The sequence below is a fragment of the Theropithecus gelada genome, chromosome 7b (genome assembly GCF_003255815.1).
Source record: "Theropithecus gelada isolate Dixy chromosome 7b, Tgel_1.0, whole genome shotgun sequence".
Classification (NCBI taxonomy): domain Eukaryota; kingdom Metazoa; phylum Chordata; class Mammalia; order Primates; family Cercopithecidae; genus Theropithecus; species Theropithecus gelada.
The window spans coordinates 78,564,923-78,591,709 of NC_037675.1; the positions used below are offsets into that span (position 1 = coordinate 78,564,923).

Sequence of the window (26,787 nt, forward strand, 5' to 3'; positions counted from 1 at the left end):
AGTCTCTCCACCGCATTTTGTTCTTTTGCAGCAGCCCCGTAGCTGAGTGGAGCCTCTGGGCCTGACGTGGACCTTCACTGGAGAAGTGACTCAGGTGGGAAAAGTCTCCCCAGGCCTCTCCACCTGCAGGATCGCCTTTCCTTCACCTTCCCCTGCCCGCTTCCTTAGCGCGGGCTCCTCCCAGTGACCACCAGCAGAACTGCAGCCTCCTGCCGTAGCTGACCTAGAGCCCGAGGTAGCTCAGATGCCAGCTCCTTCCTCCAAGAGACCCTAGAAATGCCATTGGCCGCTACTCTGATGCTTTGGCAGAAGGCATGCCATTAAAGTGTACTGTGTTCGATGTAACTATTACGAGTTTGCATTTGGCTAAACGTGCTAGTGAGTGAGTTAATTAGCCAGCTGGGGTAGAAATAAGGAAACCTTGGGTGGCCTAGGCAGAGCTCGATGGAGCAGGAATTAGGGAAACTGAGAAAGACAAGCAAGAGACTCCCGGATCCTGCTAGATGCTAATCTAGAGGGTGGGAGTGGGAAGAGTTCTGTGCACCCCTTCCTTTTCCAGGGCTACTCTCAGGCCCTCCATCGCAGGTTCTGTGAGTGAGCGCAAGCAGCCCAGACTCCCAGGCCACCTCCCATCCCCTGCTTCAATCCCTTTACCTTCATTCCTGCTCCATCCCCATCTCTCAGCCCTCTCCAACTCCTGGAACCTTTCCATGGTGCCCCCTGGGTCTCCATTCTTCATTTTGCAAATATTTATGTGATGCTCCGTGTTCCAGGCATTGTTCTACAAGATGAACACATCCTAACTCACTCCTCTTAAGAGCCCTGTGAAGTGGGTACTAATGGCTGTTGCCATTTCCACTTTACAGAGGAGTAAAGTGAGGCATGGAGACCATAAGTGCCTTGCTCAAGGTCACCCGATGAGCGATGAGCGAGCATTAGACCTGAGATTCGGGGTCGCAGAACCCATAATCCTCAGAAGCATCCCCAGCTCCTCAGTCTCCTCACCTTCTGACTGGGAGACTCCCCAGCCCAGCTTCCCTTACCACCCTCTCAGAGGGTGGTTCCTGCTTCCCCACCAACACCACTGGTCTGGGGATGGAGACATGTCTTTCTTGTTCCCCTTGGCAACATTGAGACTCTTCCTCCCTGCTTTCTAAAGCCCCCTGTCTTGGACCCACAGATGTCAGCCTAGACATCTTGTTAGTCATTAAGGAGTCCCCCAGGCTACTCTCCCCTTCCCCCCTGACTGTCTCCCCAGTGCTTTTCCTGTCTTCATTCTTGCTGATGTCTATGTCCACATCTCCACAAAGATGATCCTTCTGATACTCAACTGCTCGCTCCCATGGTCATGCCCGAGACCCGATCACCACCAATAGCTGGAATCTCTTTCATCTCAGCACCAAACATCCCAAGATCCCACTTTCTGAGTGCAACTCCCTCTGCTGTGCACCCACTAGTCATCCACAATTCTATCTCCCCTTGGAACTCTAGTACCTTTCCCTGGTCCTCACCCATCTTGCATCTTATTTCTCTCCTGGCTCAAATTCCATGGCAAATCATTACAATTATTCACGTGCTACACCATCAGCCCTCTTGTCTTATGCTCATACTTGCTTGGGGAAACCTCTACCCCAACTAAGTCTTCCACACCTGCAACCATACAGGTGAATCCAGCATAGCAAGTCTGACTGCTCTCATCAATTCAAGATCATGAGCCTCCATGGGCCCCACTGTTGCCTGGCAATCCTGCTCCATTTCCCTAATCCATCCTCTCTCGTTCCCCTAGACTTCTATTTCTACCTTTTTTTCCTGTCCCCAAACATCCAACATCCGCCCACCACCACCACCTCACACTGTGCTGAGACCTCATTCCTTCTTTTACTGAGAAACTTGAAGCAAAGCTGGGCATGGGGGCCCATGCCTGTAATCCCAGCTCTTTGGGAGGCCGAGGTGGGTGGGTCACCTGAGATCAGGAGTTCAAGACCAGCCTGGCCAATATGGCGAAATCCCATTTCTACTAAAAATACAAAATTTAGCCAGGTGTGGCGGTGGGCACCTGTAGTCCCAGCTACTCAGGAGGCTGAGGTAGCAGAATTGCTTGAACCCTGGAGGCAGAGGTTGCCGTGAGCCAAGATGGCACCACTGCACTGCAGCCTGAGCAACAAAGTGAGACTCTGTCTCAAAAAAAAAAAAAAAAAAAGAAACTAGAAGCAGTAAGGACAGAACAGTCACTGGCTCCTGCTGCCACCCCTGGGACCAGCCAGCACCTGGGCATGTGTGCTGCCTTCCCTCACGCTCACCCAGCCAACAGCCTGGCTCTCAGCAAACATCTCCACTGTGCACTAGTTCCCAACCCTCTCACAGTCTCACTTTGCTCCAGCAGTCCCCCCCTCCTCCTACTTCTTCTACTGAATCACTCCCACCACTATACAATGTGTTATTTCTCCCATCTCAACCACTTTCACCTCCAATTACTCTTCCAGAGAGCTGTTTTTGCTCACTGGCTCCAATTCCTCTCCTGTCATTCTCTCTGGAGCCTATTCCAGTCTGGCCACTTGCACATGGCTTAAACCATGGCTAATTTGGCCAGGTGCAGTGGCTCGTGCCTCAAGTGAAAGAGAGAGAGAGAGAGAGAGAGAAAGGAAGGAGATAGAGAGAGAAAGGAAAGAGAGAGAGAGAGGAAGGAGAGAGAGAGAGAAAGGAAGGAGAGAGAGAGAGAAAGGAAGGAGAGAGAGAGAGAGACGCCATGGATCATTCACAGTTGTCATCTTTCTTGACCACATCAACACTGGTTCCTCCCTCCTCCTGGAAACATTGTCTTCATTCAACCCAGGACACCACCCTCTCCTGCTTTTCCTCCTTCCTCCCTGGCTGATGCTTCTCAGTGTCCTTCTGTTTTCTCCTCCCCTGCCCTGTAGATATTGGCGCACCCAAGGCTCCCACCTTGGATCTCTCCTCCTGCTACATTCTCTTCTGTAATTCAGGGCTTTTCCTCCAAGAGTTGTCGCTATGCTGGTGGCTTTTGTCTCAAATTTATGTCTCCCGTCTCTTCTGAACTGCAGACTCACCTCTCCAACTCTCTGTTCCCCATCTCCCCTTAGCATGTTCCAAACTCAACTCCTGGTCGCACCCCTGCACCCACTCCCCCTCCACTGTCCATTTCCATCCTGCACTTTCTGCCTCTCCCATTCCATAACAGCAACTCTATCTTTCAGTGACTCAGGCCAAAAACCTGAGAGTCATCCTCGACTCCTTTCACTCTTTTACATCCCCTGTCTAATCTGCTGGCAAATCTTGTTGGTTCCACATTCAGAATATTTCCAAAATCTGAGCACATCTCCCACCTCCACTGCACCCATCCCAGTCCAGGCTACCATTGTCTCCTGCTCGGACCCTGGCTGAGCTCTCCACGTCTGCTTCTCTGCTTGTTCACCCCTCCTGCTCCCTCACCTAGTCTCCATATGAGGATCAAAGAGTTCTCATTAAAGCAAGTTATTGTGGGCTAGGTTCAGCGGCTCATGCCTGTAATCCCAGCACTTTGGGAAGCCAAGGCAGGAGAATCACTTGAGGTCAGGAGTTTGAGACCAGCCTGGGCAACACAGTGAGACACTTGTTTCTATCAAAAAATGTTAAGAATTAGCCTGGTGTGGTGGCATGCACGTGTAGTCCCAGCTACTCTTTAATATTGCTTGAGCCCAGGAATTGGGGGCTACAGTGAGCTAGGACCGTGCCACCGCACTCCAGCCTGGGTGACAGAGCAAGTCTCTCTCTCTCTTTAAAAAAAAAAAAAAAAAAAAAGTCGTTTTAATTCACTCCATGGCTCACTCCCCATGCCCTTCACCCTGCCCTGTGCAGCCCACTGATCTGCTTGCTTCCCCAGCTCTCCGGGCAAGCTCCAAGCCCAGGGTCTCTCCTCCGCTTAAAGTGCTCTTCCCCCGCAGCTGCATGCTTCACTCCCTCAAGTCCTTGCTCAAATATCATTTTCTCAGCGAGGCCTTCCCTAATCACCCCTTTACAATTCTAACCTCACCTGCATCCCTCCACTTTGTCTCCCCAGGGGAATCCCACAAGGGAGGGGTTTTTATTTATCTTGTTCACTGGTGCGTTTGTCTAGCATAAAGCTCACCAAATACTCAAATCCATCAATGAATGGATGAATGATTCTACTTTGCTTGAATGGAAGTGAGGGGTTTCCAGGTAGGGGTGAGGTCTGAAGGCAAAATGAATGGTCTTTTGAGAGAAGAACCACCTTGCAGATAAGTTCAAGTAGCTACCGAACACCTCCCATTTTCACTCGCCCTTCCCACTCTTATCCATGCCTGAGGAATGGGATGCCAGGGATGGCAGGCTCTGCACTGATGTCTCACCAGAATGTTCAGGCTCGCGGAGTTGGCTCAGGTCCCTGGGCAGGTGCTGGTCTCCCTAGTTCAAATGCCTGCAAGACAGAGACCTTTCTAAGCCAGGCATAGAAATAACAAACTCCACATATTCCCAGTTATTTGTGGGAGCAAAAAATTAAAACAATTGAATTCATGGCGATAGAGAGTAGAAGGATGGTTACCAGACGCTAAGAAGGGTATGGGGGTGGTGGGGAGTGGGGATGCTTAATATGTACCAAAAACCAGAATGAATAAGACTTAGTATTTACTAGCACAGCAGGGTGACTATAGTCAAAAATAATTTAATTGTACACCTTAAAGCAACTAACAGAGTATAATTGGATTGTTTGTAACCCAAAGGATAAATGCTCAAAAGGATGGATACCTCATTTATCCTGATGTGCTTATATCTCATTGCATGCGTGTATCAAACATCTCAAGTACTCCATAAATATATACAACTACTATGTACCCACAGAAGTTAAAAAAAAAAAAAAAAAGACAGGGGCCTTTCTTGAGTCACTGCACGTGCCAGGCACTGCATCCCCTAAGAGCTATGGCCCTTACCATGGCTGGATGGTGACTGGATCAGAGATTGTTGAATGCAGAGATGGTTGTGACTGAGCCCTATCTGCACGGGCGTTCCGTGAACACAGTGGTTTTGACCTCCAACATGAACATTTCCACGCTGGGGTCTGACCCACCTTTGTGAGATTTGTTCATTTATATACAAGAAAAACTTCCCAAGGTAGAACTGGAAAGACCCATTTGGATGTGCACTTTACAGCTCTCGTTCCAGAGATCCAGTGGTACAAAATAAGAACTCTCCCAGGAAACCGGAGCCAGTCTGTCATCCGGCCCTGGGTGTGAGGCAGCTGTTCTCTTGCAGGACAGGGCTGTGTGCCGTCTCGTGGGCTCACCTTCCTGTCTTGGGTATGGAGTGACCCAGCCTGGCCAAGGCACTCGGTGCCCATCCACAACTCCCCATCAGGCTTCTGTGTTTTGCAAAATGCAAGGGAATCTTTGTGTCTGACCTGGACGCCCTCTGTTCCCCAGGGAACCTCCCAGGATGTCTGCCTCACCGGAGGAACTGAGTACAGGGGGAAGGTTAAAGAACATGACAGTGGACGAATGCTTCCAGTCTCGGAGCACCGTCCTCCAGGGGCAGCCCTTCGGGGGTGTCCCCACCGTGCTGTGCCTCAACATCGCCCTGTGGGTGGTGAGTCCTGGGTACTGCAGGAGGCAGACAGTAAAGCCTCAGACAAGGTTGAACTTTCACAGGTGATACAGTGGGGGACCCAGTTGTCCAGATGGACAACAACCACAGTGATATGAACTACCTGAATGTCAGTCCTGCCTAGGGTGGCCCGGGTAGGTGGGCCTCGGAGAGAAGAGGCTGGAGGAACAGGCAGAATTCCTGGGATTCTCTTCCATGCATCATTGTCCAAAGGTCCACCTGGCCTCCCGCCTGTTTCTCACTGCTGAGGTCTTCAAGGCACATTCTGGTCCCATAGTTCTGAACATACCACCAGCTCCTTTATTCAGCGAACTCTGAGCCTCCACTCTGTACCCAGCAGCTGCTGGGCACTGGCAACCCAGAGTTGAAAGGAATGGCCCCTACTCCAACAGAGCTCACCTTCTAGTGGAGGAGCTCCCTGGGGACCTTAGGGACAGGGTCTCCCCCAAGGGAATGCGGGGGGCCAGCCAAGGGGAAGGGATCCATGAACTCTCCCACCCCACATTGCTTTTCCTGGCCTGTAGCTCGTCCTTGTGGTTTACTCCTTCCTCCGGAAAGCTGCGTGGGACTATGGGCGCCTGGCTCTGCTGATACACAATGACAGGTGAGGAGGGGTTGAGATGGGTGAGCTGTTGCCCCCTTGGGGAGAACCTGCTGCCCCCTTTGGGAGATCCTGCTGCCATGGTCAGGACGCGGCTCTGCCCAGTGCCCAAGCTGCAGCAGGTGTCTCGCCAGCAGGTGGCCTCTGCCCCTGCTCTGCCCTCCCTGCAAGAAGCGGACCTGGAGGGCAGCCATCCCTGGGCACAAGGCCATGTTTTTCTCTGGTCTTAGACTTTCTGGATCACGTGACTGGACTCCCAGGATGCCTGGTGCACCTGGCACAGGGGCGATTGCTGTCTATGCCCAGAGCTGTGTGCTCAGCAAAGGAGCTGAGGCATGCCTGCCCCTTGCAGAGCAGAGGGCAGCTCTCAGCCAGGGAGTGGAGAGGGAACAGGGCAGGCAGCTGGGACCTTTTCTTTCCTTTCTTACCTCCCTGCCCCGTCCCTGGCTGGCAGCCTGACCTCGCTGATCTATGGGGAGCAGAGCGAGAAGACATCTCCCTCGGAGACCTCCTTGGAGATGGAACGCAGAGACAAGGTGAGTGCTGGTAGCGGTCTAGGCGAGGGGAGTCCCGGCGCTGGGCAGGCGGGCGTGGTGTGCACAGGGAGAAGTACGGCTCAGACCCTGGGGCTTTGCAATCAGCCGGGCTCAACCACTTCCAAATTCCTCAGCCTCCCCCAGACTCAGTTTCCCCACCTGAAAGATGGAGATATTGACCATACCTACTACTAGGGTGCCAAGTAAGTGTTAACTAATTAAAACATCTTAGAGAGATTTTTAACATTAATTTGATTTCTCTGCTCAAATCTCCAACCCTTCTCACAGTCCTGTCCTGCCCATGTCCCCGCCTCTGACTCTGAGTCAAGGCCTCACCTCCCATTTCACATAGAAGATTCTAGTCATCTGGCAGGGATTCCCTCAGCCTCAGGCTCCCCAGCCTTGTTTAGTGGAGCGCAGTCTGCTGCTTCCTCCGCTTCCTTGGCGAAGACCAGCCCTCCACCCCACTCATGCATACCTTCAGCCACTTGCTGGGAAGCACCGGCTGTCTGCCATTCACTGGACTGGGAGCTGGGGGCCAAGTCCTGCCTCATGGTGCTGTCTGCCCCGGGCAGGGGAGACGAGCAGACAGACGCACATAGACTGGTGATAAGGCACAGTGGAGAACGAGGGGGATCTGCGGCACAGGGGAGGTCAGGGATGGTCTTGGGCAGTGGTGACATTTCACTGGGGCCCTGAATACTTTGAGAGGGCGCCCTGAGAACGTCCTCCCTCCCCACCCCCACACACAGCTGAACTTCTGACAGTGGCCCATGCCGCTGTCACCACTTCCTCACCTTTCACTCGCACCCGGCCTCTCACTCACGCCCCGCCTCCCACTCACGCCCCGCCTCCCATTCACACCTCCCCTCCCACTCTCGCCTCCCTTCCCACTCATGCCTCCCCTCCCACTCTGGCCTCCCCACCCACTCACGCCCCCTCCCACTCACCCCTCCCCTCCCACTCACGCCTCCTCTCTCACTCACACCCCACCTCCCACTCATGCCTCCCCACCACTCACGCCCGGCCTCCCACTCATGTCCCCTCCCACTCATGCCTCCCCTGCCACTCACGAGCCCTGCCTCCAACTTATGTCCCACCTCCCCTCCCTCTCTCGCCTCCCAATCACGCCTCACCTCCCACTCACGCCTCACCTCCCACTCACGCCTCACCTCCCACTCATGCCTCCCACTCACGCCTCCCCTCCCACTCACGCCTCCTCTCCCACTCATGCCTCCCACTCACGCCTCCCCTCCCCCTCTCGCCTCCCACTCACGCCTCCCCGCCCCCTCTCGCCTCCCACTCACGCCTCCCCTCCCACTCATGCCCCCCTCCCATTCACGCCTCCTTTCCCACTCATGCCTCCCACTCACGCCTCCCACTCTCACCTCCCCACCCTCTCACACACCTCCCCTCCCACCCACGCCTCCTCTCCCACTGACGCCTCAACCTCCTCAAATGTGAGCTCCTGTCCATCACTCAACCCAGACAACCCTGAAGGTCAGCAGTGGTTCGCCCCGCCACTAAATCCAATGTACTTTTCTCAGTTCACATCTTGCCTGCGTTCTCCGAAACGTCCGACCCCGTAGACCATCTTTCTCTCTTGCACAGGTGTTCTCCCTTGCATAGGTGACATCACATTCTTTGGTTTTTCCTTCTAGCTCTCTGTCTGCTCCTACTGTGTCTCCTTTGCAGGCTTCTCTTCTACACTGGGAGTCTCCTCAACCAGCTGATCCCATACCCTTCCCCTCGCCCTGACTCCTGGGCAGTGACGCCCACACTGACAACTTCCTTTGCCATCTCTATGCATAAACTTTTAAATTCCTGTCTCCAGCTAATCCTCTCACTGGGCCCCAGCCTGCTTTATTCAATGTCTTTCAAAATACGTCCACATGGATATTGTGGTCATTTGGGGTTCCATTTGTCCAAAACATTTCATGATATCCCACCACACCCACCTGTTCCTGTGACCTTAGTCTCAGACCTCCCACCATCCTCCCCAGGGCCTCCTCTCCCTCTTACCCAGGCCCCCGAGCATGGCCAATGTGTCTCCACATTGTGTTGCTTTGACCTTCCCCACTTTCTTTCTCTCCTTCCCTCCTACCATTGCCTGGTCCAGGCCTCCATCAACCTTTTGCCTGGACAACTGCAGTAGCTCTAACTGATCCCTTTAAGTCCACACTCTAGGGCCCTTATCCATTTTCCACCTGCATCCAGAGAGATTCCCCTGCCTGGGGACATATTTTCTGCTGCAGAGACCTTCACTGTCTTCCCAGGGCCCGTGGACTCAATTATAGATGCTGTGCCGTGTCCTGGTAGTTTGATCCATCCTCCCTTACTCCTGCCAACTCCCCTATCCCCGCCACATGGGTCCACCTTTTAGTTTCTCAATAGGGCCGCCTGCTTCCCTCCACCAGTCCTTTCCCAGGCTCTTCCCTCTCCCCCTTCCCCAGTGGCCCTTCTCGGAGTCGCTCACCTGTTGTTGAGATTTCAGCTGAAGCATACTTCCCCAGGGAGCCCTGACCACCCTTCCTGGGTCCAGATCTCTTGTTATATAGCCACAGAAAATGCATTCCTTTTGTTTAACATTTTTAACCTGTCTGTAACGATCCCTCATCTGCAAGATCAGTCTAGTGTGTCTGCTTTCCACAGGCCCTGAACTTGGATTTGCTCATCACTGCACCCCACGTCCAATCCGGCCTGCCGTGTACTTAGCATCTGATGCGTATTTGTCAGCTGTGCTAAGTAAGCGGAGCCACGTTCCTTCCATTGTCATCCTCGAGAGGCTGGGTCCTTCACTTGCTAGGATCTGCCCTCTCCAAAGTGCAGAGCCTCAGACAAGTGACTTCATGTCTTGGAGGCTTCCTAGGTAGAAAAAGGGCAGCAACACCTACCTTGCAATGTGGCTCGCAGCTTTACTTTTAGAAACATCACTTTGATTTTTTTTCTTATTACAATGACAAAAAAAAAAGTTTTATTTTTAAAAGTCTAGAAGATAAATCCCTATGGCAGCAGTGAGGGGGACAAACTGAAGAGGGCATAAATTAAATGGGGAAAGAGAGTTCAGTGAGGTGGCCCCCACAGTGTCCAGCCAGGATGGGGAGACATCAGCCAGGGCCAGGTGGTGTGGGTGAAGAAAATGGGTCTCACCATGGTTCCCTGAGCAATTTGGGTCATGCATTGTTACCCCCAGGTGGCGGGAGCTCAGACAGGCGAAGTGAACTGACAGCTGTCACTCTGTCACGTCAGCTGAGCTGGCTCCTGGGAACTGCGGCCCTGTGTCTGCCTCTCATGTGGCTGTTCAGCTGCTGAACTTTCTGAATGGTTTATGCCTTCAGAGCCACAGTGGGTACTCAGGGGAGGGAGTGTGTGTGTGTGTGTGTGTGTGCACGCGTGCGCGTGCATACACACACAAGACAGACACACACACAGAGAAATACCCATACAGGATATTCATGGCCATGCTTCTACTCATGACCTCTGCCCTTTGGTGGATGACCCATCCTCTGTCTATTCTAGTATACACCTGTGCACCTGTAGTGGAAGGGGCAGAAACACATTCCCAGGAAGGTGTGTCCCCAGTGGTGCCTAATCATGAGGGACCATCAAGAAAGCTACTTGTGGCCGGGCATGGTGGCTCACACCTGTAATCCCAGCACTTTGGGAGGCCGAGGCGGGCGGATCACGAGGTCAGGAGATCGAGACCATCCTGGTAAACAGGTGAAACCCCGTCTCTACTAAAAAATACAAAAAAATTAGCCGGGCATGGTGGCGGGCGCCTGTAGTCCCAGCTGCTCGGGAGGCTGAGGCAGGAGAATGGCGGGAACCCGGGAGGCGGCGGAACTTGCAGTGAGCAGAGATCACGCCACTGCACTCCAGCCTGGGAGACAGAGCAAGACTCCGTCTCAAAAAAAAAAAAAAAAAAAAAAAAAAAAAAGAAAGCTACTTGTTCCCTTAGTCAGTCGCACCCTGTTTGCCCAGCTGGGCTGTGGAGACAGACTCTCCATGCAGGAGGGGTGACTGGACCTCTCTTGGCCCAGCTCTGCCTTGCTAGTTACCCCTCTCTGGGGATGCTCCCCACTGCTGCTGCCACCAGCATGCTATTCGCCTTCATTGCTCTGACTCACACCTGAACCTTTATCCTTAATTTAGTTCCCCAGGATGTAGCTGGAGGAATATCCTGCCGTGAACACCCACCGATTGGCCATTGTCACCATCAGCCAACCCAACACAGGGAAGGGGCCTTAGAAGGTGGGACTTATGCCAAGGGGAGCAAGGGACCGCTGTTTCTTTTGTGCCTTCTCAAAAGGAAGCAACGAGGAAAGGCAAAAAAGAAACAGATGTCCTTTGCTCCCCTTGGCATAAGGCCCACCTTCTAAGGCCCCTTCCCTGTGTCAGGTTGGCTGATAGTTGCTTCCTTTTGGGAAACACCTCTTCCCCAGTCCGTGTGGTTCCAGAGGACCATCAATCAAGAGGTCTGCCCAGTTCACAGAAGTGCACATGACCCAAACGGAGCCATTCTAGAGCTGTAACCTTGTGCAAGGCTTTGCTAAGTCCTCTGGAATCCCAGAAAGAAGCAGGCACCAGGGTAACTTCACCAGCTACCAGAGCTGGCAGCTTCTAGAGTTGCAGGCCCTAGCCCCCGCTCTTACACACCTTTCCAAAGACGACTCTCCCTAGTCCCCCACCAGTCTCCCCATGGCTGAGGCCACCTTTCCCCACCACCCAGAAACTCAAGACAGCAAGACCCCAAGAGAAAGGTATCAACAGGACAGTACCCTCAGCGCATGGCATCAAAGATGCCACCAAACCACTCCAGGCTTCATGATGTTTACCGAGGTGCAGGAATTCAGAGGGAAAGAGACCTTCTCCCTTGCAACACCCACATCAATCTCCTTAAGGGATTTTTTTTTTTTTTTAATTTTAATAAGTGGGGTCTTGCTGTGTTGCCCAGGCTGGACTCAAACTCCTGGGCTCAAGTGATCCACCTGCCTCAGCCTCTTGAGCTGCTGAGATTAAGAGTGTGAGCCACCATGCCTGGCTTCCTTAAGGAAATTTTAATTGGCCCCGCTTGGGTAAAGTTCCCATTGGCCAGTCAGTCACTGGAGGCAAATTCCCACTTGGACAGAGTAAGAGTAGGAGCCCACTGGACCACACGCATCCAGGGAAGGGCATCTCCGGAAGGAAGCATGAAGGACGGACAGAGAGCGACAGATGTTCACCCCAGAAGGAGTCACTTCTCCCCCTCCAGTTCAAGAGTCACCTTCTGAACCCCATTTCCTGTAACAGGAAGGCAGAGATGTCCCCTCATTTCCAAGGAAGCTTCTCCCTCCACAGTCACTGGTTCCCAACTGAGCCTTCAGACTCTTTTTCCCGGGAAGGAGGCCCCGGACACTGCCGCGGCTGCCTCAGATGACCCGGCCGCCTGGGTTCCCAGAGCTGGGCAGGGTAGGCCGGGGCCTGAGTTTTCTCACAGTTTCTCTCCTTTCCCCCCAGGGCTTCTGTTCCTGGTTCTTCAACAGCATAACCATGAAGTAAGTGCCCGGGCTCTGTGCGCTTGTGACCGTGTTGCCTTGGGGATGGGGGGTGGAGGCTCCTGGAAAAGTTAGCAGCCCCCAGCCTGGGATGACAGGGCCTGAGCTCCATACCCTCCCCACCACCTCGGCCCATCACCGGTGAAGGATGCTTTCCTGGGTGACAATTGGTGAAGTGGGAACTGGGCACAGCCCACTGCCCCTCAGGGAAGGACCACTTTTAATAGCTGAATCATTACTCACATGCTTATAGAAATGCTTCTGTGAACTCCACACGAGGAAAAAGAAATCCTTCCTTTGTGCTATCTGCTTGATTTCTGTGAACATCATTCAGCGTATCATGTGTTCGCCCTTCTGCCCAAGCAAACACATCCGGCGGAAGGGCAGGCCTCTCTCGGCCTCAGTGCCTGGAGAGCAGAGGGGCAGCCCTTGCCCACCTCACCTTCTGGGTTTCTTGAATGCCAGACCCCACTTTGCAAAACAGCAGATCCCAAGTCACCCGTTTTCTCCTGCAAGCCGACCTCAAGTTACCTATTTTCTCCTGATTCCTCAACACCAGCCAGACGCTTCAGCAGCGCAGACACTTACCAGAACTCTGTGTTCCCACTGCATAGGCATACACACGTGCACACTCATACATACACGCACACACACGAGCATGTGTGCACACAGCTCTTCCTCCACCTCAGACCCCACATACTCACGGGCTCTCCCTCAGTGTGCTCCATCTGTCCTATCCTGCCCGTCCTTTAAACCCCTCCACCCCACCCTTACCCAAAGACTCCTATCATGGAGGCCCCTCTGTCAGGGACTCAGCATCTGGGAAAGCAGGAAGGCAGGGCATTGCACCGTGCATCCAGCACCCCTTGAGAGCAGTGTCATAGAAGACAGTTTAATGCGTTTACTGAGCAGCAGTAAGTCAAGCAGAGTCCCCATGCACAAACGCATGTGATCTGGTTGGAGAAATAAAGGTGAACAAGACTCCCTTCGTAGAATTCAGAATGGGAGGGTTATAATTGCCGTGCAGAGGGCATCTGGGGAAGAGATAAAGGAATTCCAACTGGAAAAGTACAGTTTTGAGCTAAGCATTAGAGGACAGGAAGAGTTTCAACAGGCGCGACGCGGGATGTGGAGGGCACATCAGAAGTAAAAGACTGTGGCTGGGCGCGGTGGCTCACGCCTGTAATCCCAGCACTTTGGGAGGCCAAAGTGGGCGGATCACGAGGTCAGGAGATCGAGACCATCCTGACTAACACGGTGAAACCCCATCTCTATTAAAAATACAAAAAATTAGCTGGACGTGGTAGCATGCACCTGTAGTCCCAGCTACTCGGGAGGCTGAGGCAGGAGAATCGTGTGAACCCGGGAGGCGGAGCTTGCAGTGAGCCGAGATCATGCCACTGCATTCCAGCCTGGGTGACAGAGCGAGACTCCATCTCAGAAAACAAAACAAACAAAAAAAAAAAAGTAAAGGACTGTGTGAGCCAGTTTGTTGCAGAGATGAGTAGGGTGTACCCAGACATGGTAAATCTGGTGTGGTTAGAAGCAAGATTTCATGGTAAGTGTGGCAGGGGAGGGTAAAAGATTGGGCTGGAAGTATCAGTTGGGGTTTTTTTTTGACGCAGAGTCTCTCTGTGTTGCCCAGGTTGGAGTGCAGTGGCACAGTCTCAGTTCACTGCAACCTCCGCCTCCTGGGTTCAAGCAATTCTCCTACCTCAGCCTCCTGAGTAGCTGGGATTACAGGCACGCGCCACCATGCCCTGCTAATTTTTGTATTTTTAGTAAAGACAGGGTTTCACCATGTTGGCCAGGCTGGCCTCGAACTCCTGACCTGAGGTGGTCCACCTGCCTCAGTATTTCAAAGTGCTGGGATTACAGGCATGAGCCACCGCGTTGGGCCTCAGCTGGGATCTTGACTGGCATACTGAGAATCTTGGGCTTTCATCTAGAGATAGCAGGGAGTCAATTAGTATTTTCAAGCAGGAAAGTCAAAATGATATATGTGTTTAGGCAGAAGTGTGGAGAGTGAATGGCCTTAGAGAAAGTCCAAAGTCAAGGTGAGCAGTTAAGGAGGCTATTCCAATGGTCGAGGTGGGAGGTGCTGGTGACCTGAACTGGGGCAGTGACCACAGAAACAATTGAAAAAATTGTCTTCCACAAAACTGGTCCCTGGTGCCAAAAAAGTTGGGGACCACTGCTGTATAGTATTTCATCATTTATATATCACAGTTCTCATGTCCATTTCACCTTGATAGACATGTAAGTTGTTTCCAGTTTGAGGATGTTACAAGTAATGCATCTATGAAATTTTTATACATGTCTCTGGGTACCCGTCTTGCATTTCTGTTCGGTGTAAACCTAGGATTGGAATCGCTAGGTCATAGAATGTGCCTGATTTCCATTTCAGTAGATAATATCAACTGTTCTCCAGTGTAACTGGGCCAGTGTATACACCCGTGAGAACAGGAGAGCTCCCAATGCCCCACACTCTCACCAACACTTAGTGTTGTCCAACTTTCCAACTTTGGCAAATATGGCAGTGTGGAGCGATAGCTTGTTATCTCATCATGGGTTTCAGGTGTTCCTTTCTTCCTAATAGGCTGCCTTTCAATACCACGAATGCTTTGTCTGGTGGTATGGCTGCACCATAGCAACCACTCAAAATGTTTGAAGAAGTAATAAAAGGATGAATGAATGCTCTATTTCAAGAGTGTTTCTGGATTCCTGAGTGTGTATCTGTAACAGAGCCCCTATCTTTGATATGTCTGTGAAATTCAGTTAAGGTATACTTTAGGGATAACAGAGGCTTTGAGATATAGGGCAATATTTAAAAAAAAAAAAAAAAACTTGGGGAGGCGGTGATCATTTGCTGTCCTTCCCTCTACCTCCCTGCAACAAGTGGTGGCCACACTGGCTCCCGAGGCATGTCCTTGTCTATGTGTCTCTTCCAGGGACGAGGATCTGATTAACAAGTGTGGGGACGACGCACGCATCTACATCGTGTTCCAGTACCACCTCATCATCTTCGTGCTCATCATCTGCATCCCCTCCCTGGGCATCATTTTGCCCATCAACTATACTGGATCCGTTCTGGGTAGGCAGAGCTCAGTGGGCCCCAGGGCAGCCGCTGGACCTGAGAGGCAGCCAGGCAAGCCAGTCAGGGCTGGGGTTGAGGGTCTAGACATCTATTTTAATCCTGCCTCTTGGAGTTTGTTGTTGTGTGAACCTGGACAAGCCATGCTTCACTTCTCTCAGGTGGAGACTGGAGACGATTCCTCCTTTGTCACAGGTTTGGCCCAGGGCCTGGCACACAGCAGGCACATAGTATTAATTCAGTTGGGAATTGAGTGTTCATTCACGGCCCCACTCTGGCTGGATGTTCCTGGGGATCCTTTTGTGACATGTGACCCACTGCAAAGATCCCTGAACCCATTCTGTTGGACATAACACTGTAAGTGCAGAATTTGTCTTGTGGGATCTCTGCTCCCACTCACTGGAAGAGGGTAAGCCCTTCAGACAGAACAGCATTGTGGATGAGACCTGGGCTTCCAAAACAGAAAAATCAGGACTCCACAATGTTTACCTACACCTGCACCCCAGAAAATACCTTTGCCTAGTTAATATGTTATTTTATTTATTTATTTATTTATTTATTTATTGAGACAGAGTTTTGCTATTGTCGCCCAGGCTGGAGTGCAATGGCATAATCTCAGCTCACTGCAACCTCTGCCTCCTGGGTTCAAGTGATTCTCCTGCCTCAGCCTCCCGAGTAGCTGGGATTACAGGCACTTGCCCCCACACCTGGCTAATTTTTGTATTTTTAGTAGAGACGGGGTTTCACCATGTTGGTCAGGCTGGTCTCAAACTCCTGACCTCCAGTGATCCGCCCGCCTCAGCCTCCCAAAGTGCTGAGATTACAGGCATGAGCCACCGCGCCTGGCCGCTAACATGTGATTTAACCTTGTATATGGCAAATCAGTCTCCCGAGCTTCACTTTCCTCAGCTGTCTTAGGGATTGGGAGATCACATACCTACACAGTGCTTGATAGACGTAGTAGATGCTCAATGAATAGCAGGTAGTATTTCACTTAGAATCATGAAGCTGAACGGAGCTGTGTGAAGACTGCACAACTGGGTGGTGCAGAATAGCACCTTAAATGCCCCAGTGGAAACCAGCTTTACCTTGATTCCTCAGGTTTCTACCTGTTTGTCCTTGGCCAGAGGTAGACCTGAATTCAGTTTAGCACACAGTGTCCATACCACCAAATTCCACTACTAGAGTAACATCTGAGTCCTTGTCTTGTCTTATCCTGAGAGCTGGTATGTTGGCAGTGATAATATCATACAGGATTTTTAGACACATTTTACAAGGGAGTGTCCGAACCGTCAAACTAATACACCTAGCCAGAAGGATTTCCTCTGAATAAGGCAGTGTTGCCTTTTCTGGACATTGCCAGTGGTAATAGTGTTGCTAATGTCATCATTCTGCTCATGGCTGGATGGCTGGTACCTTCAACAAGCATTCACTGGGTGTCCATTATGCGCCAATCGTGCCCTGGAGATACCACACAAAGAAGTGTGCACGCTTTCCTCCCGAGAGCCCCAGTCAGCAGTGCCAGGGAAAAGAGGCCTCTGATGTTTTTGTTAAAAGTTGGGGACAAGCTCTGGGGAACCGGAAGGAAGAGGAGGACAAAGGCAAGCATCTCCAGACCCCAGGCATTCGTCCAGGAACCTTGAGCTCTGGTGCCCCACAGCAACTGAGGAGCCAGCAACTTCTTTCTCTTTCAGACTGGAGCAGTCACTTTGCTCGGACCACCATTGTCAATGTCTCCACAGAGTAGGTACCTGATCTGAAGCGCCCATTCCATTGGCTGGGGGTGTTGGTGTGGAGAGGAGGTCTCACATGTCAGTTTGTAACATGGGCACCATTTTGCTGATAAGAACGGCCTGGTTTCCCTGGGAACCGGGTCCTGAGTGAGATGCCGGAAGCTGCATCCTCTCGGTGGGGCAGGACTCTTGGTGTGAGATGAGACCCTGTGTCCTCATCTGTCATGAGTGGAGCTGCCCAAACTGGCCACTCATGAAGACGTGGAGAAATGGTCCTATTTGCTTCGTGTAGCCAGATCCCAAGAGGCAGAGGCCCTGTGCTGAAAGAGATTGAAGATTGTTTTCCTGCCACCAATAGGCTCCAGTCAGCCGTCATACACCTGAGTGAATCACGGGCCTGACAGTCCCCCTCAGAGTCCCACAGCAGACTCATGTCCCCCCTCTGCCATTAACTGGCCCTGGGTCTGAAGCAGTATGCCCCCAACACTGAGCTTCAGTCCTTATCCATGTCCATCACTGGGGAAGGGCTGGTGAACATACTCTCTAAGCTCCTTCCCCTCACAGGCCAGGAACCTGTGGATTCCAACATCAGCCGACCTGGCTGGTGGCATATCAATTTACCCCGAGGCAAATGCGGCCCTGTTGGGCCGTGCCATGGCTAGGTGTCTAGGCCAGCTTGGCTGATTCCTGACAAAGCTGCAGAAGCAGTTCCAGCCAGTGTGAGTGGGGTTCACACACCCCTGCCCCATCTCGCCTCCTCCCACCCCTGTCCCTCTGCCCCTGCTCTCCTGCAATACACCTTGGAGCAGACTGGCTTAACCCAAGCTCTGAAATCAGCAAAAAGGGGCTATGACATCCTCTCATCTCTGCTTTCACCATATCCTCCCCTGGGGATGCCAACCAGAGCAGGGATATTGGCTCCTTCCCAAGGCCCATTGCTGGCCCGAGGTACCTACATCTTCCCAACAAAAAGTGAATTCTAGTAGTACAGCAAAAAGCCATCAGTCTCCATGAATCCATCCTGGCAGAGAGCTGGAGCGTTCTGTAGAGACCAAGTAGCCTTGCCCCTCTATGGAAACTGAGGGTGGAGGCATCTAGCAGATGGCAATGGCGTGTGAGGTGCCAGGCACCTTTTGAAGCAAGGTGACCTTTCTCCCCTCTAACCATGTGGAATAAGGTGGGCCCTATTTCTGAGTAGCAATCCTAGCCAGATGCTTTGAGATGGCATCACGTGAGTTGAAAGCAGGGATGGCAAACATGGCCCAAGTGCCATGACTCTCCTACCCCAGGGGCGGTGCTGCAAACCATCTGGCTCTCCTTCCCCAAGGCCTGCAGGTAACCCAGGTTCTTCCTCACTTGGTCTGCTGGGCAACCATGGGGGCCTGAGCCACAGCAGCTGGCAGGATGGTGTTACAGTGATGAATCTTAAGTTCTTCAGCAGCTCTGGGCTCACCTCCCAGTGCACCACTGCTATGGTGACCTTGGGTGGGTCACCAACCCTCTCTCACCCTCATTTCCCTTTGAGTGAAGTGAAGATAACCACATGCATGGCTATGTGTGTGGTTGAGTCTAGTGAGAAAATGCACACCATGCACTAAGTCCCACCTGGATCTGGCTCAGAGTAAACACTCAATACACATCCCGCTCATGAGCTGGAGCAAGACCCCTTCTCACCACTGATGCCCCTTCCAAGGCACCTGAGTGTCTGGACTCCAAGAAGATGTTCCTGGAGAGACTGCATGTGGGCTGGGAGAGGGGGGTCCTGGGAGATTGTGATCGGTGGGAGGGGAGGGTCTGAGAAGACTGCAATGGATGGGGAGATATTTGGGGAGACTGTGATGGCTGGGAGGGAGACTTGGGAGACTGTGATGGGTCGGGGGAGGTGTCCAGGGAGCCTGAGATGGGTGGGGCTGTCCCAGGAGACTGTGACTGGTGGAACGGGTCCAAGGAGACTGTGACCATGACCGGCTGGGGGGTCCAGGGAGACTGCAATGGGTGGGATGGGGGGTCCGGGGAAACTGTGATGGGTGGGAGGGAGCAGGGAGCCCTAGGAGACTGTGATGGGTGGGGGAGGTGTCCAGGGGGACTGCAGTGGGTGGGGGTCTGGGGAGACTGTGATGGGTGGAGGGGTCTGGGGAGACAGTGATTGGTGGGGGTCTGGGGAGACTGTGATGGGTGGGGGGGTCTGGGGAGACTGTGATGGGTGGGGGGTGAGGGAGACTGTGATGGGTGGAGGTCTGGGGAGACTGTGATGGGTGGGGGTCTGGGGAGACTGTGATGGGTGGAGGTGTGGGGAGACTGTGATGGGTGGGGGGTCTGGGGAGACTGTGATGGGTGGAGGTGTGGGGAGACAGTGATGGGTGGGGGGTCTGGGGAGACTGTGATGGGTGGGGGTATATGGGGAGACTGTGATGGATGGGGTCTGGGGAGACTGTGATGGGTGGGGTCTGGGGAGACTGTGATGCATGGGGGTGTGGGGAGAGTGTGATGGGTGGGGGTGTGGGGAGAGTGTGATGGGTGGGGGTGTGGGGAGACTGTGATGGATGGGGGTAGTCCCGGGAGACTGCGATGGGTTGGGGTCTGAGGAGATTGTGATAGGTTGGGAGGCCCCAGGAGACTGATGGCAGGAGGAGGCCCAGGGGTCTGTGTGCAGTGGGCTCTGGGGAGCTCGCAGGCTGACCTCACTGCTGCTGCCTGCCTCCCTGTAGGAGCAAGCTCCTGTGGCTGCACAGCCTGCTGTCCTTCTTCTACTTCATCACCAACTTTGTGTTCATGGCTCATCACTGCCTGAGGTTTGCGCCCAGGAATAGCCAAAAGGTAAGTGGCCTACAAAGCTGCTCCCCACTGGGCTGACCACTCCCAGCCCTCAGAGAAGCCCTCAGAGGGTCCAGGGAGACTGTGGCAGATGGGAGGGGGCGGTTTCACCTGAGCAGGGGCCAAGCTTCCTCCCTTCAGCCCTAGTAACAATTATCTGGCCCCCACCTCTCACCCTCCTCCACCCTCCTCCACCCTATCACCCCCAATGAACTTTCAGACTGGTTGGTAAATAGCTGCTGCCCAGGTACCTCCTATCCCTGCCCCTCTGCTGCCCCGCCCCTCCCCAGGGACTCTTGGACTTCCCACCATCCGAAAACTAAAGGATTAACAAGGCCCAGTGGACCAGCGGGGGCCTCCATGCTAAGTGGTCAGGGCCCTGCTGAACTGCTGCTACTTAGTGTACCTGGCCCTGCCCACTCCTGCTAGGGCCATGCCTTGCCCTTCTGCAATCTCTCTGAGGTCAGAGACCACCTGTGTTTCCCCACCGTCTCAGTTTGGGTGACCCCATCCAAGCAGACCCTGAGACTTGGATTGAGTAGCACTTGTTTATGGGAGGTGATCCCAGGAAAGGCCAGTAAGGGAGTGAGGATGCAAAGGCAACCAAAAAAACGGGAGCATAGAGGGGCAGCTTACCACTGGAGGCAGCTGGAGCTTTATGACCTGGGAATTCTGGGAGTTGGTGTAGAACACATGCCCCAGAATTTTCCTGGAGGTGAGCAATCGGGGTATTTTCCACCAGCTCCCTGTCCACCATTCATTGAGGGTTGCACTTGGGGGCTTTAACTCCTCCACTGCTTGCCCTGCACAAAAGCTGAACATGCCCCAAGGCCGGGAAAGAGCAGTCGCTGTGTTTGCAGCATGCCGCAGGCTTTGATGTGCAGAGATGACTGACGGGGGGCCACGGGCAGGCACCAGCAGTGCCACCCATCTGGACCAGTACCCATGCTCTGGTGGGGAGGGGCAACAGCGAGGATGAGCATCCTTGGCTCCCGTCCTCAGCCTTTCAATGGTTCAGTGGTGTGGAGTCAGCTCCTTCCAAGCCATCCATTCAAAAGGCCTGATTCACTTGAACCCACCCCAGAGTGCGAATCCACATTCCCTGAAAAGTGAACCCAAATGCTTCAGCCTGCCAGGCGTGGAGGCTTGGTCACCCTTGACCAGTCTGGTCTCTGCTACTTCAGCTTTCCTTATTGTTACCAGAAGCCTCTTTCAAGACCCCTGATTCTTGCAGCGCAGTTTATCAGACTGTCATCTTAACGGTGACGACCCAGGAAGATATTTCCCATTCACAGAATAAAATGTGAAGTTCGTGAGAAGCTTCCCTATCTTCTCCCCAGAGTCTTGTTTACTTCCCAGCTCCCCCACCCAGTCTCATGTGAGGGATTTCTCTAGCGATGTGAGGCTTTATGCTGGAGTAGTGGAAGCTACAGGGAGAGCAGAAATCACTGTGGGGTCGCTCAGGCAGCTCTTTCCAATCATGGAGCTCTGATCCTCCACCCCAGCCTGATGGCGGCTTCCAGCCCTTCCTCCCTTCACCACAGTGGTCTGTGGCAGGGCACCCACAGCTGGGCACAGAGGAGAACAGAAGCACAATGGTCCAACCTCAGAGCTGCCTGGCTCAGCTGGGCCACTGTGGGCTAACGAAGCTGGCACTGTTTTGGCCCACAGTGTCCCAGCTTGGCTTTGGCTTTCTTGGCTGTCTCAGCAAGGAGACACTGGCATCAGCAGCCTGCTGGGAGCAGGCCTGCTCCCAGGAGACTCCGGGCCACCAAAAGACTCAGGTGTCTGGAATTCCTATGCAAGCACAGTCTTCTTTCTTCATTGATTATTCCCACCCAGGTCACAAGGACGCTAATGATCACCTATGTGCCCAAGGACATTGAAGACCCAGAAATCATCATTAAGCATTTTCAGTAAGTGGGTTGGGGTGGGCCGAGGCGTGGATGGCTTCCTCCCCGTAACCCTGCCTGGGTCCTCAAGTGGGTAGTGAGTTGGTGCAGGATGGTGGGACTGGGACACCCCAGGGTGGCTCTCCCTGGACTGAGCTCAGGATCTGAAAAGCTTTGCAGAATGGGGAGGGCCACTGGAGCTGGAGCAGGGTTTCTGAAGTCAGGGACTTCCTGCATGGCTGTGATAGGGGTGATGGGAGTTTTCCTTTCTGCTGTTGCTCCAACTACTGGGCACAGGGAACCCTGGATCACAGCTATTTAGAGCAGATCATCTGGAGACATCTTTTGTGACCCCAAGTTCCTAACCCCAAGGACACTGTTCACTGAGCTGACTCTCTCTTCGTGAACAGCTCTCTCCTGGGTTCCCCTCGGGTGGAGCTCCACCCTTTGGCCCTGTTCTGAGTTATGTAGGAAGGATTTGACAGCTCTCAGATCACCAAGGTTCAAACCCTGAGGTTCAGCTTTAGAAGCAGAGATGGAGTCTCCCATCCAGGAACACCAGGCAGCTGAGCCCCCCAGCCCTGGGGGCCGACATGCTGGGCAGGGGCTAGGGGCAGCACATCCCCACCCCACAGGCCAACTCAGCACCCATGTTTGTGGCTGCAGCGAGGCCTATCCAGGCAGTGTCGTGACCAGAGTCCACTTCTGCTACGACGTCAGGAACCTGATCGACTTGGACGATCAGAGGTGAGGCTGCAGCGGGGCCTTTTGGTGCCCGGGGTGGGGGTAAAAGGGGAGGGTGGGGCTCTGCTGGTCCCTGACCTGCAGGTCCTTCTCCCGTTGCCCACCGCTGGCAGGCGCCACGCCATGCGGGGCCGGCTCTTCTACACAGCCAAGGCCAAGAAGACTGGGAAGGTGATGATCAGGATCCACCCCTGCGCCCGCCTGTGCTTCTGCAAGTGCTGGACCTGCTTCAAGGAGGTAACTGGCTTGAGCATCGGGAGCACAGCAAGGGAGCGGTAGGGTCCTGGGGCTCTAGGATCTGTGCCTTCACCCACACTGTTGGGCCCCAGGCCCCATTCAGGTCTGCTCCAGTGCTCCCCACCCAGCTCCTCCCTCCCCATCCACCATGTCCTGCCTCTCTGTTGAGATGGGAGCCTTTCTGGAGACCACCTTCAGAACAATGCAGGGAAGCTTGCTCTTGTCTCCTTTCTGGTCTTGGATGGGAGAATGAGAGAGAAGGACCAGAGAAAACACAGCAGGCTACACGAGGCTGCCAGGCCTCAGGCTCCCAAAGAGATAGGACAGAAACATTTGAAGGCAGCAGCCTGTCTTATCACCTGACCACTGTGGCTCAAAGAAGGCGTCAAGACTCAGACACCTGCTTCAGGACCACACCGAACTTCTGCCATCCCAGGAAAAGAATCACCCTCTCTTGTGGAAATGCGGCAAACACATTATCTCACCTCTCTGGGGTCCACCCCAAGCCTGAAAGCCCCTGGGTACCCCTAGCTATGCCTCACTTTCCCCAGATCTAAGGGCAGGGGTGAAAGGCAGTCATCGCCTCTTCTTGTTCTAGAGGTGGGACTTTGGAGGCCAGCCAGGGTCCTGGGCTCCTTGAGGTGCTTCAAGGCCACCACAATCCAGGGAGGCTTGAGTGGGGAGGAACCTCGTGACCAGGGAGGCCTTACTGGGGCTCTGGCCCCAGCCCTGAGGGCTGCCTGCCACCCCAGGTGGATGCAGAGCAGTATTACAGCGAGCTAGAGGAGCAGCTAACGGACGAGTTCAACGCCGAGCTCAACCGTGTGCCGCTCAAGCGCCTGGACCTGATCTTCGTCACCTTCCAGGACTCCAGGATGGCCAAGCGGTGAGCACCAGGCAGGCACCCCACTCAGCCCCAAGAACACCCCTGCTTCTCGGCACTCTCGTCCCTCTCCCCCTCCAGTTTCCCCTTCTGCCTCCCCTGGGCCCTCCATGCTCCTCACAGGCAGCTGCCCTCTGGCTCTCCAGTAGGATGAGATGGCCATACCTGCTTCTCCTAGCTGCTGGGGCCCAGCCGGTCTCGAGGGGTGCCCAGGCCAGGGCTTCTCACTCCCTGTCCTTGCTTCAGCACAGAGGTGGCCCCAGAAGACTTTGACCTCATGGTTCCTCTTCTGTCCTTGACAAGAATGACATCCCTTTTTCTTTTTCTTTCTTTCTTTCTTTTTTTTTTTTTTTTTTTTTTGAGACAGAGTCTTGCTCTGTCACCCTGGCTGGAGAGCAGTGGCACAATCTTGGCTCACTGCAACCTCTGCCTCCCAGGTTCAAGCGATTCTCCCGCCTCAGCCTCCCAAGTCGCTGGAATTACAGGTGCCCGCCACCAAGCCCAGCTAATTTTTGTATTTTTAGTAGAGATGGGGTTTCACCATGTTGGCTGGGCTGGTCTTGAACTCCTGACCTCAGGTGATCTGCCTACCTCAGTCTCCCAAAGTGCTGGGATTACAGGTGTGAGCCACCGCGCCCAGCCAACACACACGTCACTCCCTCCTCACCATAAGAGAGCATCAGGATAGAGAAGCTCTGCTTGCCCTTCTGCTGCTGCAGGCCTCCCCTAATTCATAGCTCTACAGTCCCCTCTCTTTTCCGCCCCAGCCTCTGGCAGCCCATGCATTGACAAGGAATGAATTCAGTCCACTCTGGAATGTTCCAGAAGGATCCTTAGGACTGGGCCAAAGCCCTAAAGGAGCTCCAGAATTTATCTCTTAAGAATTGTGGGGAGCGGGTGGGCTCTTCTTTCTGGGGGAGACTGATCCTGTACAGCACATTGTTCCCACCCACCCCACCCCTACAAAGGAAGAGAACTGCCTAGATTTTGCTCACAAACAATGGTGCACAATTTTGCAACTTCCTTACACTCTCAACTTGTTATCTGGAAAATTTAGTTACTGATATCTGCCCTGTTCACCTCCCGGAGGGTTGACAAGTGATATGCCTTCTATTCCATTTCTGTGTTGTTTAAAGCAATACACCTACCTAAGGTAACATTGTTCATTCTTTAAGACATCATCATTTGGTAGAGAGGATCTGAGGCTTAATTACAGCGGAATATGAGCTAGCAAGCCAGAGGTGGGGCTCCAGCACCTGCTCCTCTTTGGTCACATCTCTAGGCCCCTTGATTTAGTCATCTGTGCATTGGAAATGATACTGGTCATCAATTAGCACAGTATCAAGCACACAGAACTCAATAATTAGTAGCTATTGATATTAAGATGAGGCTAAAAGTAGTACCTCCCTTATCAAATCTCAAAGAAAGAGTGTGTCTATGTGCTGTCACTGCTGTTAAGGGGAAAGGCAGAAACAGAACCACATGGCACCCCTGCCCTTCCTGGGCAGTCAAGGCACCCTCAAAAGCCCTTTCCTCCAGACACTGGGCCTTAGGAACTGTCTACCTGTAAGGTCCTGAAGACATAGCCAAGGCTTCAAGAATCCCCAGGAAGGGGGTGAGCCCCCATCTGTAGGACCACCATAGTGACCCTGAGCCCCTGGCATGAGACCCTCCTAAACCCATCCCCCACCCCCAGACCCACGTCTCCTCCTCTTCTCCCCTCTCTGCAGCGTCCGTAAGGATTACAAATATATCCATTGTGGTGTGCAACCCCAGCAGTCCTCAGTGACCACCATCGTCAAATCCTATTACTGGAGGGTCACTATGGCTCCACACCCCAAAGACATTATTTGGTAAGCCTTTTCCATCCCTCCCCTCTCCTCTGAGCTCCTCTGAGACTGAAGAAGGCAGCAGGACAGGGCCTTCTCTCCCCATGTGATTGCCCGACAGAGACTCCAAGGGGACTAAGTTCCATGCTTTCCTAAGCACCACAACTCGTGTGTACCACTAGATTCATTCCCACAAATGTGGGAGGCATCCAACCCTTAGCAAAAAGGTTTTTCCTGCAGAAGGAACTCAGGTCCATTTTTTTTTTTTGGCTATATGCACCGGATCCTTTACAAACAGTGTGACAGGGGGCGGTCCAGGGGCCCACTGCATGCAGGTCTGGGCCCAGGAGGCTGGATTAGACCAGGCCAGCCTGGGTCCACAGCTGGCCTGCAGCAAACAGCACGTGGCCTCTAAGAACTGATGTCTCTAAGTGTGCCTCCTTCTTTCATCCCTCCCCAGGAAACACCTGTCTGTCCGCCGCTTCTTTTGGTGGGCCCGCTTTATCGCAATCAACACCTTCCTCTTCTTCCTCTTCTTCTTCCTCACCACGCCTGCCATCATCATGAACACTATCGACATGTACAACGTCACCCGCCCCATCGAGAAGCTGCAGGTGCCTCCTCTGCTCAGGCCAGGCCTGGGGGCCCCAGGGAGATCAAGGAAGAATTCAGGCGAGGATGGAATGGGGGGGGCCCCCTGGGATGCGGCTGTGGAGCCCATACAGTGCGAACATTGTGGAGGTGGCCGTGGTGCAAATGGTGGGGTAGGGCTTGATTTGTTCTAAAGGGATGAAGGTGGGTGACTGCCAGTTTTAGGGACCAGGGCTAGAACAGGAAGGGAGAGTGGAGAGTCCACAGGCAGGTCCTGGGGTGAGTTGGAGGGGGTGTCGTCCTGTCAACATGGGCTCAGAGGTCTTCATGAATGGGGTCATCCCAGGCCAGCTTGGAGTCCAGAGGGTGTGGCAAATGTGAGTGGCTCTGCTTTCCACAAGTTGTTCAGGGCAGCAGGCTCCTGGTTTGTGTAGTATGGTTGAGGGTGAGGAAGAGTGAGGTAAGTCCCAACGCAGCCCTCTCAGAGAAGTGGGAACTCCAGATCTGCCTCCACCTCCCTCATCTCCAGACACCTGCACTCTAGGCTGGGATCGCTCAGCCCTGGAGGAACCATCTCTGAAGTTAGGGGATACCTTCTATTGATGGTGCAGGTCAGAGGGAGCCTAGCCTATTTCCAAATTCTTTAGGCTCAAGACTGTGAAGATGAGCCTGGAAGGTCTCTT

General features: G+C 53.4%; 1 protein-coding gene across 2 annotated transcripts in view; it reads left to right on the forward strand.

Moving 5' to 3' along the window:
- TMEM63C (transmembrane protein 63C) overlaps positions 1-26,787 on the forward strand; it is an 84,171-nt gene that overhangs the window by 40,592 nt on the left and 16,792 nt on the right. For both annotated transcript variants that reach the window (XM_025391471.1, XM_025391470.1), the window contains 14 exons: positions 32-94; positions 5,436-5,598; positions 6,141-6,220; positions 6,672-6,753; positions 12,250-12,287; positions 15,239-15,381; positions 17,076-17,124; positions 19,823-19,931; positions 21,771-21,844; positions 22,487-22,567; positions 22,678-22,801; positions 23,554-23,687; positions 25,415-25,537; positions 25,974-26,127. In XM_025391471.1, the coding sequence (XP_025247256.1) occupies positions 5,449-5,598; positions 6,141-6,220; positions 6,672-6,753; positions 12,250-12,287; positions 15,239-15,381; positions 17,076-17,124; positions 19,823-19,931; positions 21,771-21,844; positions 22,487-22,567; positions 22,678-22,801; positions 23,554-23,687; positions 25,415-25,537; positions 25,974-26,127 (1,341 nt within the window). In that variant the 5' untranslated portion in view covers positions 32-94; positions 5,436-5,448. The remainder of the gene's footprint in view (positions 1-31; positions 95-5,435; positions 5,599-6,140; positions 6,221-6,671; positions 6,754-12,249; positions 12,288-15,238; positions 15,382-17,075; positions 17,125-19,822; positions 19,932-21,770; positions 21,845-22,486; positions 22,568-22,677; positions 22,802-23,553; positions 23,688-25,414; positions 25,538-25,973; positions 26,128-26,787) is intronic.